We start from the raw sequence: 15,459 nt of genomic DNA, 5'->3' as shown, positions 1-15,459 counted from the left end.
TTCATTCTAAAAAAAAATAAGCAAAGTCCCAAATTTCGTTCCTCACTCTCATTCCTCACTTCTCCAGCGCGCCGCCCACTTCGCCTGTGCCCCCTCCACCGCCGCCAACTTCATCTTCGCCCGTTGCCTCCTTCAATTAGCCGCCCACGCTTGTCTCCATTGAAGACTGAAGACTGGTGGCTTCCACCTGCAACACTTGCTGTTATATTATATAGTTGTTGATAATTTTAATTGAGGTGATAAACGATGATTGCGGCAATTTCATGGGTGCCCAAGGGAGTAGCAAAATCATTACCAGAAGTTGTTGAACTTCCATCTAAAGAAGAAATTGATAAGTTGCTCCAAAGTGGTGTTCTTCATACAGCGTAATTTATTTTATTTTATTTAATTGTATTATGTTTTAGTCTTTTCCATATTTTCTTTGTTGCTTATGAATGGAATTGCTTTAGTTTTGGAAGTTATCAATGTGAAAACTTATTCACCCATTTTAATGTGAAAAAAAAAGCAAAAGGGTTATTTGTGATTTTGGGTTTCGTAAGGTGTTGAAATAGTGGTTTTGGGTTATTTGTGATTTTGGGTTTTGTAAGGGTTATATATTTCCCCTTGTTTATGGATTTTGTGTATGTTATGTGCTTTTCTAGTTTCTTAAGAGGGATTAATAATGGGGATTTAATTTGTTTATGTGTTAGTTGTAAGGTTAGATGTGGTTTTGAAATTTGTGGCACAACATTGAAATTTTTTGTCTATTTTTTCAACTTAAAGGCTAATGTTTTTACTGTTTAGTGTGGTTTAATCAGTAGATTAGAAATTTTGGGAGATGGGATTAGTAGTGTATTTCCATGCCACTGCTGTTGGTGCACATGTAGTCTTTATTACCAACATGTTTCTGAGATTGTGTTTTTTGTTTTGTTTTGTTTTGTTTTGTTTTGTTTTTTTTTTTTTTTTTTTTAATTTTTTTTTTACATAATGTATAGAGATGATTCCAGTTTTGATAGTTGGAAACTTTGTCGGGCGGGGGTGTATGTGTAACATTTTAAGTTGATTCTTTCTGTGGTTTATTGATGCTTTTTTAACGTTACAGTGATGTTGAGCATGATGATGATGATGATGAAGAAGACGAGGACATGGATGCAGAGAGCACCAAGGAGGTTGATGAAGTTGCACTTGCATCTGTTGCGGCAGAGGCACTTGGCAAGGATTCTGGTGATATAGCTGATGCCTTCAAGGAACTTGACATGGAACATTATGATGAAGAAGACGATGATGGTACATCTGACTTATTGCCAGTATCATGTTGTGTATTTTTTTTTTTAGCAAGTGACTTCAAATGTTATCTTAGCCTCATTGTTAGTTTTTAAGATAGGCTTCTTGAGCCTTTCTTACTGTGTGATAATGCTTCATCTGAAGATAGGCATTGATGTTTTTATTTTTCAGGCATTGATGTATTTAGTAAAGGGCTTGGTGATGCTTATTATCCCAGCAATGAATTGGACCCGTACCTAAAGGATAAGCATGTAAGTAGGATACTTCAAATTTACCCTCTGGATTCATTTGTCTTTCAATTATTTCTGAAATTGTTATATTGTTTATTTTTTAGGATAATGATTCAGAAGAGGAAGAGGATATGATCATAAGAGCAGAAGATTCGATCATTGTTTGTGCACGTAATGAAGAAGAAATCAGTCAACTTGAGGTATTCTGTGAACATATGGTGTACATTTTTTTAATCTTTGATGTGCATGTGGTGTACGTATTTATTTCAGTTGCTCATGGTGTTTATATATAAATATATATGAATGCATAGTAGCACTCCTTAAGTTATGTTTTACTTGTTTAGTATTGAAAATTTAATTTTGTATCCTAGAGTTATCTCCCTCTGTTATGGGCTTCTGCTGCTTTTAACATTTTGTTTTCATCGTTAACTTAATCTCCTTTTAGCTAGGGGAGGGTTTATTTGTGCATGCATGTATTGATTGGTTCAAGATTACTATTGATAAATATAATAACTTTCAGGTCTATATCTTAGAGGATACAGAAGATGGCTCAAACTTGTATGTTCACCATGACATCATTATATCAGCATTTCCTTTATGCACTGCGTGGCTTGACTGCCCACTAAAGGGCGGAGAAAGAGGTTTGATACTAATACTTCATAAGATTTTGAGGTTTTGGACTTTAAATATATTGTTCAGAATATTGCCTTTTTTTTTTTTTTTTTTTTTTGAAACAATTCAGAATATTGCTTTTTGGTTAGTGTTTATTTGAAGTTGTAGAATTAGATCCTAGTTTCATAGGATTTATTTCTAAGTTTTGAAAACAGAATGGTTCCGAGTCTTCCAACTATTCTGTATTAAAATGTAATACTTTTTGCTTTGGTGATTTTAATTAGTATCTTCATGTTTACACTTAAAGTCCAGATCTTTCCTTGATGGAAGTTAATACTAGGCTATTCTGTAATATTAGGAAAAAGAGTGAATATGTGAATTGCAGTTTCATGGTAAACTGACTTGGTTAGTTTGCTGATTGCTGCTGCTTTTCCTTTTGCTTTAGGTTCCTGCTGATGCTTATTGTACTATTACCCCAAAGCATATTTTAAAATTCATTTACTTCAATTTCATTCCTTCCATTTTTGGCAGGAAACTTTATTGCTGTGGGCTCAATGGAACCTTCAATTGAAATATGGGATCTTGATATTGTAAGTACTCAATGGTATTATGTATATTTGGAATATAATGATAATAATAAAGCTAATTTTGAGCTTTACTCTCTTCTTATTGTGACAGATTGATGAAGTTGAACCATCACTTGTATTAGGTGGTATTGATGAGTGTCTTGAGAAGAAGAAAAAAAGAAAGAAGGTAAAACTATTGAACATACTTAGTTTCTTCATTTTGTTTGCAATTTGCTCTGACTTTTATGATTTCCATGTTTTGTAGTTCAATGATGGAAATTATGGTTAATAATCAAGAGCTGTCTGTATGATCATTATGTTTGTTGTATGTGATCACAAAAATTGGATTTTCAATGTGATTTTAAAAAACTTGATGCACAATTCTGCAGTATTATACTTCCTCCATTTCTTTTTAGTTGATATATCAGAATTGGGCACACAATTTGTAGAGACAGAGAGAAGGCAAAAGCAATCATTTAATTGTATATGTAAACTTGTAAAGCAAGAAGAGGACATAGTAGGTAAAATCAAGTGGTTAAATCAATCAATCAAAGCCTTAATCCCATAATTGGGGTAAAGAAATGTGTAAATGGAAATGTAAAGGAAACATGTCAACTAGAAAACAAAAAAAAACCCAAAATAGGAGTACGTGTCAACTGAAAAGAAACGGACATTGTAACTTATGCAATTGAAGCATCTTTCTGATATTTATTTGTTTAAATATTGTGTTTTATGCCTTTGAACAGTGTTTTTTTTAGCTTTTTACCCATTTATTGCACTTGTCATCAACCTAGTATTTATCTAGCTTTTATCAGCAACTATAAATGGGGTATTACTGTGGGTTTAGATTCTTGTGCTGAACTATGCTATTGTTCAAATGCCAGGACTTAATTTGAGCTTCAAAATGCCACAGCACATGATGACCTGTGTTTACTGGAAATAGTATGTTGATGTTAATAATATGTTATGAAGGATAATTAGCAGTCAGAAATACAATATTTCTCTCTCCCAAACACCTCCCCTCCCCCCCCCCCCCCCCACCCAACACACACACACAAACCCTTCAGCAAACCATATCAGCTTTCTTCAAGGGGCTGCTATCCACCATGTTGGTGATGGTGAGCCCCATTCTCTTTCTCCTTTTTAGTTTTCAGTTCCTTCAAATAAATTACCTATGTTTCTCCCTCTAGCTGATAAGATTTTGTCCTATTTGTGTGGGTTTCCTCTCCTTTTATGGTAGTTTCAAGATCTCAGATTTTCAGATGACTTGTGTAGGTGTGTGTTGGTGTTTTCTCCTTTTGGAATAGTCTCAAGTTATGTGGGACTACGATTGATGTTGATGATACAATTTATGAAGTTATTACAAGAAATATTTTCTCTTAAAATTACGAAGTGACGGATCAACACGTAAAGTTGTATGAGACAACGAATTGAGAATGTGCTCAAGTGTTATATATGTGAATTTGGATTTTTAGCCCTTTCATGGTTGATTATAGTTTGGCTTTGTTAAATTAGTTTTCTTTGTTGTTGATTGTCAATTGCAGATGTGAAATGACTTTAATTAATGAAAATTAGTGTCTTTGCAGACTTCTTTATACAAATAAAAAAGGAAAAATTGATTCTAATAATCCCACTTTTAGCCGGTTCGCTGCCAATAATCCCACCTTTGGATTATTATCTAATAATCCCACCTTTATAGGGTATCTTCTTCTATTGGTCCCTAACCTGTTGGTAACTGATTTTGATAGGTTAAGATGCGTCACTTTGTGATTGGCAGAATTTTTTTTTTTTAAAAAGGTAATAAATAAAAAAAAAAAAAAAAAAAACCTAGCCTACGTCATCCCCTACGGCACCACCCCCAACCCTCACGGCAGCTTTCCATCCCCACCTGCTCCATCCTTTCGGCAACCTTTTCTACCCACCCAAACCGCCATCTCCATCTCCACCCAGCGAAAATCGCCCCACCTTTCCCTAAAAAAATTGAATTTATACTAAACTTTGATTCGAAAACTGTAAATTTCCATTTTAGTTTTGAGCTCCATTAATGGTGGTTTCAACTATTGTGATGTATGCGAGTCAACCAAGTAGCGTGTATTCTACACCGCATCCATATTAAGTGAATTCTCATTCATACGGGGCTGTTCGACGCCGGAAAAGGGGTGGTTTCGTGGGTGAGGGGTGGGAATTGGGGTGGCTTTAGCCGAAGGGGGGTCGATTTTCGCTGGAAGGAGGTGGGATGGGGTTCCGGCGGTGTGGGTGGGGAGGAGGGGCTGCCGGAGGGCAGGTGTTGGGTGGCCGTGGGGTTGGGAGTCTTGGGACTGTTGGAGTGGGCTGGTTTTTTTTTTTTTTTTTTTTAAAAAAATATTGTTTATTTATTTATTTTTTACCAATTACTTAGTGGCACATGTTCCTTAAATTAAAAAAAATAAAAATAAAAATTACCTAAAGTATAGGTTACCAGTCATAAGACACCAGTAGATGTAGATGCCCTATAAAGGTGGGATTATTAAATAATAATTCAAATGTGGGATTATTAATAGCAAACCGATTAAAGGTGGGATTATTAAAATCAATTTTTCCAATAAAAAATTAGCAGTCAGATTCCCTAGTGCTTGAGCTGAGAACATTATATTTGGTCCTCTTTGGATGTCAAAAGAAAAGATGAAATGAATATTAGTATATGTTATGCTGTATACTTTTATGTGATTTGTAACTTATGCCAAATTTGTCACTGGGCTACAGTTAGATCTTATAGTCTAGTCTAGAAACCTTTATATATGCTTACTATGAGTCTCTTGCGTTTAATCAGGCCTATATTTGATTTTCAGCTCTCTTATTTGTTCCCAATTTCTGGCTGATTTTTGTTGCTTTTGCTGAAAATACTTCATCTAGAAACCTAAGTGCAAAGAAGACAGCCACACCGACGCAGTGCTTGGCCTTGCTTGGAACAAGGAGTTCAGGTTGAGCTTTTCTTCCCTTTCTATGCCTTTATTTTTATTTTTTATTTTTTTTATACTAAAACCCTTTTCCAGTCGAATTTTTAAATATATGTGTCTTGCTGCTTTGTTCATCAGGAATATACTTGCTAGTGCCAGTGCAGACAAAAAAGTTAAGATATGGGACATGGCTACTGGAAAGTGTAGTATTACCATGGAGCACCACTCTGACAAGGCAAGAATCAAATCTTATTCATTATTTTACCATTGGCTAGAAGATATTGTGGCTTATTTAGTCTATCACAGAATGTTTTTTATTTTATTTTATTTTTCTAATTTTTTTTTTTTTTTTTTTTTTTTTTTTTTTTTTTTTTTTTTAAAGAAAGATATTGAATTTTGAATTGTAAATGAAACCCACATTTCAATCATCAAAGACATTAAGGTTGGTTGCAACAATTCTACTAATTAGAAAGTCATTTTTGTTAATCACCTTGAATCATTGAAATAGGGTGTCTAAGTTGTTAAATGACAAGTTCACATGATTGAGCTCTAAATAGCTATTTCTTAAAGAATTTGTACTGAACTTCTAGTGGATTCTACTGAAATATTTTGTAAAGAGGTTGGTTAGATGATCCAAGTCTGCACTATGGCTTTTTAAGTTAGAAATCCTGTAGTTTGGCATTCTGATACATTAAGGACAGTTGGATTCAGCTGTCCAATTTACATGGCAGTTGTACATGTTAGATAATGCCAAGATTCTTGTCTCCCAATGTGTGAATTTTTTCTCACGAGGAAATATGATCTTGGGGGCTCCCTGCGTGGGGGTTATTTGGCACATACCAGACCATTTTTGACATTTTATAAAATGCAAAAAAAAAAAAGAAAAAAAAAAACATAGTAGTTGGTGGGGGTGGGGTCTAATAGGTTTAAGGAAAAAAGGCTAGAAAAATAATATGCTTTAGAGAAATATTGGAAGAAATGACAGAATTAAAAAAAAATGTTTTAGATCACCGACAAATTTTACTTGTACCTAAAAGGTTTACTTATATCAGTATACTAATAGACCATCTAGTGTTACTCCGTATTTTTTACTAGCTGATTTGATATTTTGCACATAAACCAAAATCATTGATTAAAACTAATAGAAGACATTTTTTTACCAAATTGCCATGGTATGTAAATACACATAACGAGGAGGCAAGGGTACTATCTTGAGGAAGGACTCCTCATTTCCTTTTTTTCCGTACCTTTATATTCAGAAAAAATACTTCCTTTGTTTCTTTTTACTTGCAACACTTCCCATTTCACGTTTGCCAATGCATTATTCCAATCATAAATATCTTTAATTACCGATAAATTAAAATAATAAAAGTTTATATTGTAAAAGCATAAACTTAGACAAATCTAACAATCCCACAAGACTATGCTTTTCCTTAACTATAAATCACTAAAACTGGTCAAAGTGGAGTATGTGAATAGAGTAAAAGTCAAAGTGTTGCAAGTTAGGAGTATATGTCAATATTTTGTTCTATTAGGACTGCTTGTGCCAGTTGCTGCTACTTCGATAGCTATTTCATATTTGCCTTTCTTGCAGGTTCAAGCAGTTGCGTTCAGTCATCATGTACCACAAATTCTTTTAAGTGGATCTTTCGATCATTCAATTGTTATGGTAATAAACAAAACTTAGCTATAATTAGTATCTGATTAATAATTTGGTATAGGCATTGCCATCATTTTATGCTTAATTCTTTTTATGTGCATTAACAACTTCCCTTTATGTAATAATTGTTGTTCTTTTTATTTCGACGTGACTGTGGTAATCATCCATTATCTTTCTATACTTTTTATGCACTGCATCAATAGTTAATATTATCGTTGTCTCTAAATTGTTAATTTTTTTTGTAAAGCCGACTAAGACTAATTTGTAAATTGGAGAGATTAGATTCTCTCACCCTTCTATGATTTCAGTTGGGGTATTATTCTGATAGATTTAATTATGATGGCAAACTGCATTAGTAATAGGATTTTTTGAGTTCTACCAACCAAAAAAAATCAAGAAATTGTTTTTTACCACCAAAAATTTTAAAAGTTTTATTTTACCACCAAATAAAATTCTAAAAATTGTTTTTTACCACCTACCGTTAAAAAAATCGTTAAATCTAACGGTTTTGAAAAAAATTCTTCGATTTTCGTGCGCAAAACATGCTCTTCATAGGTTTAGGGGGGCATTTTGGCTCTATGGATCCAATTTGAGGTCAAAATTGACAAAAAATGATCGGAAATGTCTCGTTTTGCGTGTTTCACGCAAATCGATGTATTTTTAAACACGCAAAACGAGGCATTGTCGATCATTTTTTGACAGTTCTGACCTCAAATTAGTTCCGTAGGCCCGAAATGCCCCCCTAAACCTATGAAGAGCATGTTTTGCGCACGAAAATCGAAAAATTTAAAAAATTCCGTTAGATTTTTGATGGCAGGTGGTAAGAAACAATTTTTATTTTTTTTATTTGGCGGTAAAATAAAACTTTTAAAAGTTTTAGTTGTAAAAAACAATTTCTTGATTTTTTTTGGTAGTAAAAGTCAAAAAATCCTTAGTAATATTTAAAATGTAAAATTTGATTAATGATCCTTGTTAAAGCATTGGGTTCTGCTTTCTTTCAATAGTTCCTTGGACTTATGCCTTTTCTAATTTCTTTCACCATCAGGGTAATTTTTTGTGCTTCCTGCTTCTATCTGAATTTTTTAGATTGGTTATCGTGATTAATTTTATTATAATGTTTGACTGATTAAAATTTGAGCAGTGAGTGCTTTTTAACCTTATCTTCTGTGTTATTTTGCTAGATATATATAGCTTACTCGTTCATGCTAATAAAAGGCTTTTTATTCACACTTGTGGGTGGCCGCATTTACAAAATCAAGATGATAGTGTAGATTAGTGGGCAAGAAATGTATATCAAGGAGATCGACATGATATAACTCCTGCTCGGCTGCATTTGCTTTTCTCATCGATTACTTTTATATTGAGACACATGTTGTGGACTGTACCATCAAGGAAGAGCATGTTCTGGGTTTTGTTGTCCTTTTCATTTGCCGTAAAACCCTCATAGTATTTATTCATTATTGTAGAAGGATGGAAGGAAGCCTTCACACTCTGGATATAGATGGTCTGTTGTAGCTGATGTTGAGAGCCTGGCATGGGATCCTCATACAGAACACTCTTTTGTTGTTAGTGCTAATTAACTCTGATTGTTTCTATACCTTCTTTCATGATGTGGAAAGCATGAATTGTTGAACTGTTTAAAATTTTTGCAATTCCAGGTAAGCCTTGAGAATGGAATGATTCAGGGTTTTGACATTCGAGCTGCTAGTTCCAGTTCAGATTCAGAATTGAAGCCTAGTTTCACCATTCATGCACATGACAAAGCTGCCAGCTCTATCTCATATAATCCCTCCATACCTAATGTAAATTCTCTTTCTACCGGATTTGTGCGCTTCCTTTGCTAGCCTATTTTCTTTTCCTCATTCTGGTATTGCTTGCCGCAGCTCCTTGCTAGTGGCTCAATTGATAAAATGGTCAAACTATGGGATTTGACAAATAACCAGCCTTCCTGTATTTCTTCCCGGAATCCTAAAGCTGTAAGTATATGATTCTCTTACCAACAAAGAAATGAAAGAAGAATATTATTCTTAAAATTTCGCCGATCAAATTATAGACTTGTAGTGTAGAGTACAAGGCTAGGCTTTCTGTAGTAATTGATTTTTTTGTGGTCACTATTATTTTTACATGCAGATCTGCTTCTAAAGATTTTTTTATATGTTTTCTTATCCTACAGGGAGCTGTTTTTTCAGTTTCCTTCTCACAGGAAAACCCTCTTTGGCTTGCTATCGGAGGTTCTAAGGGAATATTAGACGTGAGTTCACTAGACACTTCTTTTCTGGCATATACTATATATTTTTATACTGTGGAATTGATCTTACTAACCTAGAGCAAAATCCTTGGCAGGTATGGGATACATCTTCTGAGGCCGGAGTTGCTAAGAAGTATAGCAAAAACATTGATAAGAAGTCATAGTTTGATGATTTAGGAAGATCAGCAATTGAAGGATAGAGCGCATTTTTCCAGGATTGCTGATCTAAAAAATTTTGGTTTTCTTTTGATTTTATCAATTCTCCTTACATTTCAGATTGCCTTTTTTTTTGGTCATTTGTTTAATCAATGATATTTAATATAAGATTAAGTTCACTATTATTACAATGAGCTCACTTGATCTTAAAAAAACAAGAAAAAAAAATACTACGTAACATAAATTTTGAAAAGGTCTTGGCTGCATGAGCACTTTAACCTTTGGGCATACAGCCTAAAAACATAACAATCTGTATATCTAGTGGACAGTTTATTTCCCAGAAATGAAGGATAGGAGGACGATGCTATTACAACCGCTGAATGGCAGGATAGTATGGTGCTATTACACAACGCTGAGTGGCAAGAAGGAAGTTGTGGAATCAGTGAATCGTCATTATTAAGAAGTGTAAACTGTAACTCGGCCTGGAAGAAACACTAGTTGACATGCTATGAACCTCAAGATTTTTATTTGGGAAGCGTCTTTAGTTTGCTTTAGTTATTGATTTTTCAAAAAATGTAAAGTAATGGAACAAACCACTACTAAGCTAAAAAGGAAACTATACACTAATGAAGTAACCTCATCCATAACAGTCCACAGATGGAAAAATTTGTCATATTTTGGACCCAAATTCTCCAGAAGGGTGGGTTGACATTAATTTATTGTAAGAATGGTTAAAGTTTTATCATAAAATTATGAAAAATTATTACCATTTAGTATTTTGCAAATTGCAGTCATTTAAAAAAAAAATTGTAAATTGTAGCTCAAAAGTTGTTATAAATTGTGTAAATTACAACATAATTCAAGGCAAAAAATTAACGTAAGTGCCTTGTTTTTACAGCAAAAAATAGTTGTCTACAAATCGATACATTTTTGTTACTCAAAAGAGACACTTACATCAAACGAGGCACTCAGACCGAATATTTTTCGACACACAAACCTATGGAAAAGTTGAATTGGATTGCAATTTACAATTTATAAGACTTTTTGGGCTGTAATTTGCAATTTTTTTTAAAATGTCTGCAATTTACAAAATACAATCTTTAAATGGTTGCAATTGGCAAATTTTCCTAAAAGTATTTAAAGTTACCCTTTACAAAAGTTTTTATTTTTCTAATAATAAATTTTATCTTACAAAAAACTTATAATGTATTAGGTTAATCATATTATTCTTTATATTATGTAATCATGAATCTTTATGAAATTACACATTAAAATAAATTTGAAACTAATGACAAATTAAAAATAGCCCTTTAAGTGGTTAAAGTTACCATAAAAATAGTTAAATTTACCATCAAACTGACCGTCTTATAATAAAATTAACGTACACCCGCCTTACACAAGACTTATTGTATTTTGAAACATTCTTGAACATTACAAAAAATATGATTAGTAAATTTATAGCTCAACTTGTGCAAAAGCTATAAAATGGGAAAATGCTATGCATACAATACAATGGTTGTATGTGAGGCCCACATACAACATGACTTGTCAGTTGTGAATCTAATAGTCATACAACTTGTGATAGGGCAAAATAAAGGGGCCTATTTTTCCACCAAAATACAATTTTCATTTGAATTATAAATTGGAAAATTTGTCAATAATAAGCCAACCTTTGTCCGGTTTACTCAAAATAAGTTAAGCTTTTATTAACTAAAAATAAGTCGAGCTTTATAAAGTATCTTATCAAAATGAGTCATGACCTGTTGAATTTTAAAGTAACCGGTTGTTTTGGTAAATTATGCCACGTGTCATTATGTAGTTGGTCCTTTAGTAAAAAAAATTAAAAATTATTTTCGATTAATTATTATTTTTTAAAAAAATTCAATTAACAATTATATCAAATAAAAAAATTAAAAACAATACAACCACCCGCTACCCTATCCACTGCCAGTAGTCCCCCCTCCCCCACCGTCTCCCCTTCCACCAGCCCCCGGTCGGAGACTACCCCCTCCCCTACCCAAGCGTCGGCGACGACACCTCCCATCCCTTTCCACCACCCACGACACCCCCATCCCTCCCTTTCCCCTTTTTCGCTTCCCCACATCCCCACTCCAACACCAACTCCTCTAACCTTCTCTCTCCTCTTTCGCTCTCTATTTCTCCAGAAATTCATTGAAGTTGTTCACTGAACCTTCCTTCTAGCGAATTACTGTTTATAATTTGTTGATTCTAGCTTGGATTTTAGCATTAAAAAAAAAAAACTGAATTGTGATATACATAAAGCATAATAAAACTCCAATTACTACGATTGTTGAATTGGATATGGGATTTCTCTGGGTTTGTAATTTATGAAAGCAATGTGCTTTAGCTTTTGAGTGTGGCGGGAATCGATGTAAATTCATTGAAGTCGTTCATTAAACCTTCCTTCCGACGAATTTCCGGCAAACTAGAGACAAAAGAGGAGAGAGAGAGGTGGGTGTTGGGGTAGGAATGTGGGAAAGCGGGAAAGTGGAAAGGGATGGATTGGGGCCGCAGGCGTCGAGCGAGTGAGTGGTCTCTGATCGCCGGCCGGTGAAAGGGTAGCTGATGGGGAGGGGGGCTGGGAGTGGGTAGGGGAGGGGAGGGTGTGTGGCTGGGATTTCTATTTTATTTTTATTTTGTTTATTTAATCTAATTATAATTAACATTTAATAAAATTGGACCTGTTTAGGGTAAAAATACCCTAAATATGTGGTCCAATCCCATAGAGACATGTGGCCCAAATTAAAAGGCAACACGTGTCCCTATACGAAGATCACACGTGTAAACTACCACAAGAGCACATGAAAAAGTGAATAAAGGGCCTCCTTACATCAGGAGGCCTAAACCCTGAGAAAGCCGCAAAACAGCCCCCCCTAGGACACTTGTCCCCTTTTGATTGCGCCGCCAATTAGGGCACAAAATATTAGGGCAGTAACCCTAAGGGACACAATTCCCTACCCTTATAAATACCCTTATCATTTATGATAGGAGGGGTGGATTGTGACATAACATTTAAGAGCACATTCAAGATCCAACTTCTCTCTACTTTCTCTCTCTAGCCTTTCCGTTTTTCGGTTACTAACTTGTCCGTTAGAGGCGAATATTCCGGCAATGGGATATTCGTTATTTTGCAGGAGTCTGAGGCCATCTGTCCAAAGAGCGCGACCAATATCCCAAGGGAAATACAAAAAATCCCCGAAACATTTGGCTCCGTTTGTGGGGATACTTGTTCGTTAGATGGTCAGACACCAAACACCGATCCTGGTCCTGGTTAGGATGGGCATGTAGAGAACTTGATTTCAATGATCAATTCTAGTGATCCTCTGACTGCCTCATTCCATGAGGTCGAGGATCCTCCAGTGACTGCTGTTAATCTCCAGCTCGCCTTGAGCAAGCTCCGACGGTAGCTTGAGAGTAAGATGCCTTCTTCTTCTTCTAGGCCGCCGCCTAGGAGAGGAGGAGAAGGCACTTAAAAGAAAGCTCAGAGCAAGGCAACCAATGCTGAAGATGCTGGGAACACCCCTTTTCGCCGACACAAACGTTCACCGAGGGTGCCACGGACGAACTTATCCGGGATCCTCGAGAAAACGCAGTTGGCTGGGGGGAAGACCAAGCAGCCTCATAAAGAGGCAGCTGAGCCGTCTCGATGTTGGAAGGATGCAAGGGAGTACATTCGACATAAGCAACGTGAACGAATAGCCTACTCGGACACTGCCTCCACTCCAACTATGTCGGATGATTTCTTAAACAACACCCTCTCCAAGCATACCAGCTCGGCCAGGACCAGCAGAAGTCAAGCTCACTGTACTTCAACTCCAATCCCAATTGTTCAGCCAATTCAGTATCAAGTGCCCAAAAATTTCAATGCAATTATGTTACCTAATCCCCCTGTCTTCGAACAGTACGGGCATTATGGCCAGCCGTTCGACCAGGTTGCTAACCTGCCCGGACCGGCCGTGCAACCTTAGCCTATTGATTGGCAAATGCGTTTGTTAAATCTTGGTGACAAGCCGCCTCCGTTTTATCAAGAAATTCTCAACTCTCCCCAACAAGCAAAGGTGAAGAGTGTACTTGTGGGTGCCTACGATGGTATGGGCAACCCACAAGAGCATGTCACCTCAAAAAGGAATTTGATGTATCTGCAAAGTGTGGATGATGCCACATGGTGTCAATGTTTCCCGGCCACCCTTAAGGGCGTGACGTAGGATTGGTTTAATAGCCTGTCGGCCGGATGCATCAACTGTTTACTACTCTCAGTCTGCTATTTGTTGGAAACTTCTCCAACAACATACCTCCTCGGAAGACCAGTCTTAATCTGGCAACAATTGTCCAAGGAAAGAATGAAAGGTTGCGTTTGTACGTCCAAAGGTTCAATCAAGAAAAAGCTCAAATTCAAAATCTGACAGATGAAATGGCCTATTTGGAATTTCTCCGGGGATTAAGGCATAATGGATTCAAGTTTGATTTGGTAAGGAAAAAGGTTCGAACATACGCAGGTGTTCTATAGGAAGATGAACCTTATATCAAGGCATCTGATTTTTGCTCGCTTACAAAAGCTTAAGTACTGGCCAAGGGGGCTGAGAAGAAACAATCTACTCAGTAAGACTCGGCCAGGAAAAAGAAAGAAGGAAATAACAAGAGTAAAGAGGTCTGGGTGGCTGATTGCCTGGAGACCAAGTCAAAGAAGGCCAAGACGTACGAACCCCAATATGAATTCAACAAGGACTGTTATTCAATTCTGATGGAAATCAAGGACAAGTTCGAGTTTGATAAGCCCCAGCCGATTAGAGGTTTGGCCTAGTACAAGAACAAGAACAAATAATGTCGTTACCACAAGGATTTGGGGCATGACACGAATGAGTGTAACAATTTGAAAAGGTTGCTAGATAAGCTGGCCGAGAAGGGCATGCTCAACTTGTACGTCATGAAGTCCAAATTCACTTACACTCAGACAGACAACAAATCCAAGAAGAAGAAGAATGATAAAGAAAAAGATGATGGAAATAACATTAACTCAGGGTTCGTGGCTGTAATATCAGGAGGCTTTGCTGCAGGAGGCCCGACCATAAAGGGACTTAAGCAAGATGTTTGGAAGTTAGGAAAAGTGATGCACGCTGATGGGATGAAGGGTGAGCCTTGCCTTGAAGTGACGGTTTGTGAATCGGACCGAGGCGAGATCAAAGCCCCTCACAATGACCCTATGGTATTTATCATGAAAGTTGCTAACTTGAAGGTTGGCCGGGTGCTAGTAGATACTGGCAGCTCGTCCGACATAATCAGCCTCGGATGTTTGAAAATTTCAAAGTTTCCAGAAGATGCCCTCCAAGATATTTCCCATCCGCTTTTTGGATTTGGTGGGAGTATCACTCACCCGATCGGAAAAATTGACTTGCTTGTCCGATTTGGGAAGAAGGGAAGAGGGAAGGGACATGGTCGTTCGCTTCTTAGTAGTAAAGGAGCTTACAGGTTACAACGTTATACTCGGTCGCCCGACTTTAACAGCAGCCAAGGCAGTAGTCGTCCTTCATTTGATGCTGATGAAGTTTGAGAAGATGGACGGAAAGATTGGTACCATTCATGGTAACCAAAAGATGGCAAAAGAGTGTAATCAGCTAGCCGTGAAGCCAACAGCTCAAGGACGACCAAGATCGTCCACGCTAAACTCAGATGAAGGGTCGCTCCAAGCACACCAGGTCGGTCAGAAGCGCAAGTTGATAAAAAAAGAGCAGGTATAGTAGCTAATGGTCGTCGGCCGGCTAGAAGAGTT

At 36.4% G+C, this 15,459-nt stretch overlaps 1 protein-coding gene across 1 annotated transcript; it reads left to right on the top strand.

Moving 5' to 3' along the window:
- Positions 1-9,865, top strand: LOC145592356 (uncharacterized). Its single transcript, XM_081648800.1, has 15 exons — positions 1-365; positions 1,082-1,266; positions 1,435-1,514; positions 1,598-1,693; positions 2,014-2,134; positions 2,637-2,695; positions 2,784-2,858; positions 5,564-5,631; positions 5,746-5,842; positions 7,202-7,276; positions 8,734-8,832; positions 8,926-9,069; positions 9,151-9,243; positions 9,441-9,518; positions 9,611-9,865. The coding sequence occupies exons 1-15, from the start codon at positions 247-249 to the stop codon at positions 9,677-9,679; spliced, it is 1,458 nt and encodes a 485-aa protein (XP_081504926.1). The 5' UTR covers positions 1-246; the 3' UTR covers positions 9,680-9,865.
- The last annotated feature ends 5,594 nt before the right edge of the window (positions 9,866-15,459 follow it).

The sequence above is a fragment of the Chenopodium album genome, chromosome 18 (assembly GCF_948465745.1).
Source record: "Chenopodium album chromosome 18, dcCheAlbu1.1, whole genome shotgun sequence".
Classification (NCBI taxonomy): Eukaryota; Viridiplantae; Streptophyta; class Magnoliopsida; order Caryophyllales; family Amaranthaceae; genus Chenopodium; species Chenopodium album.
Note: the sequence above shows the minus strand (reverse complement) of the source record. Positions and strands in the feature narration are given on the sequence as shown.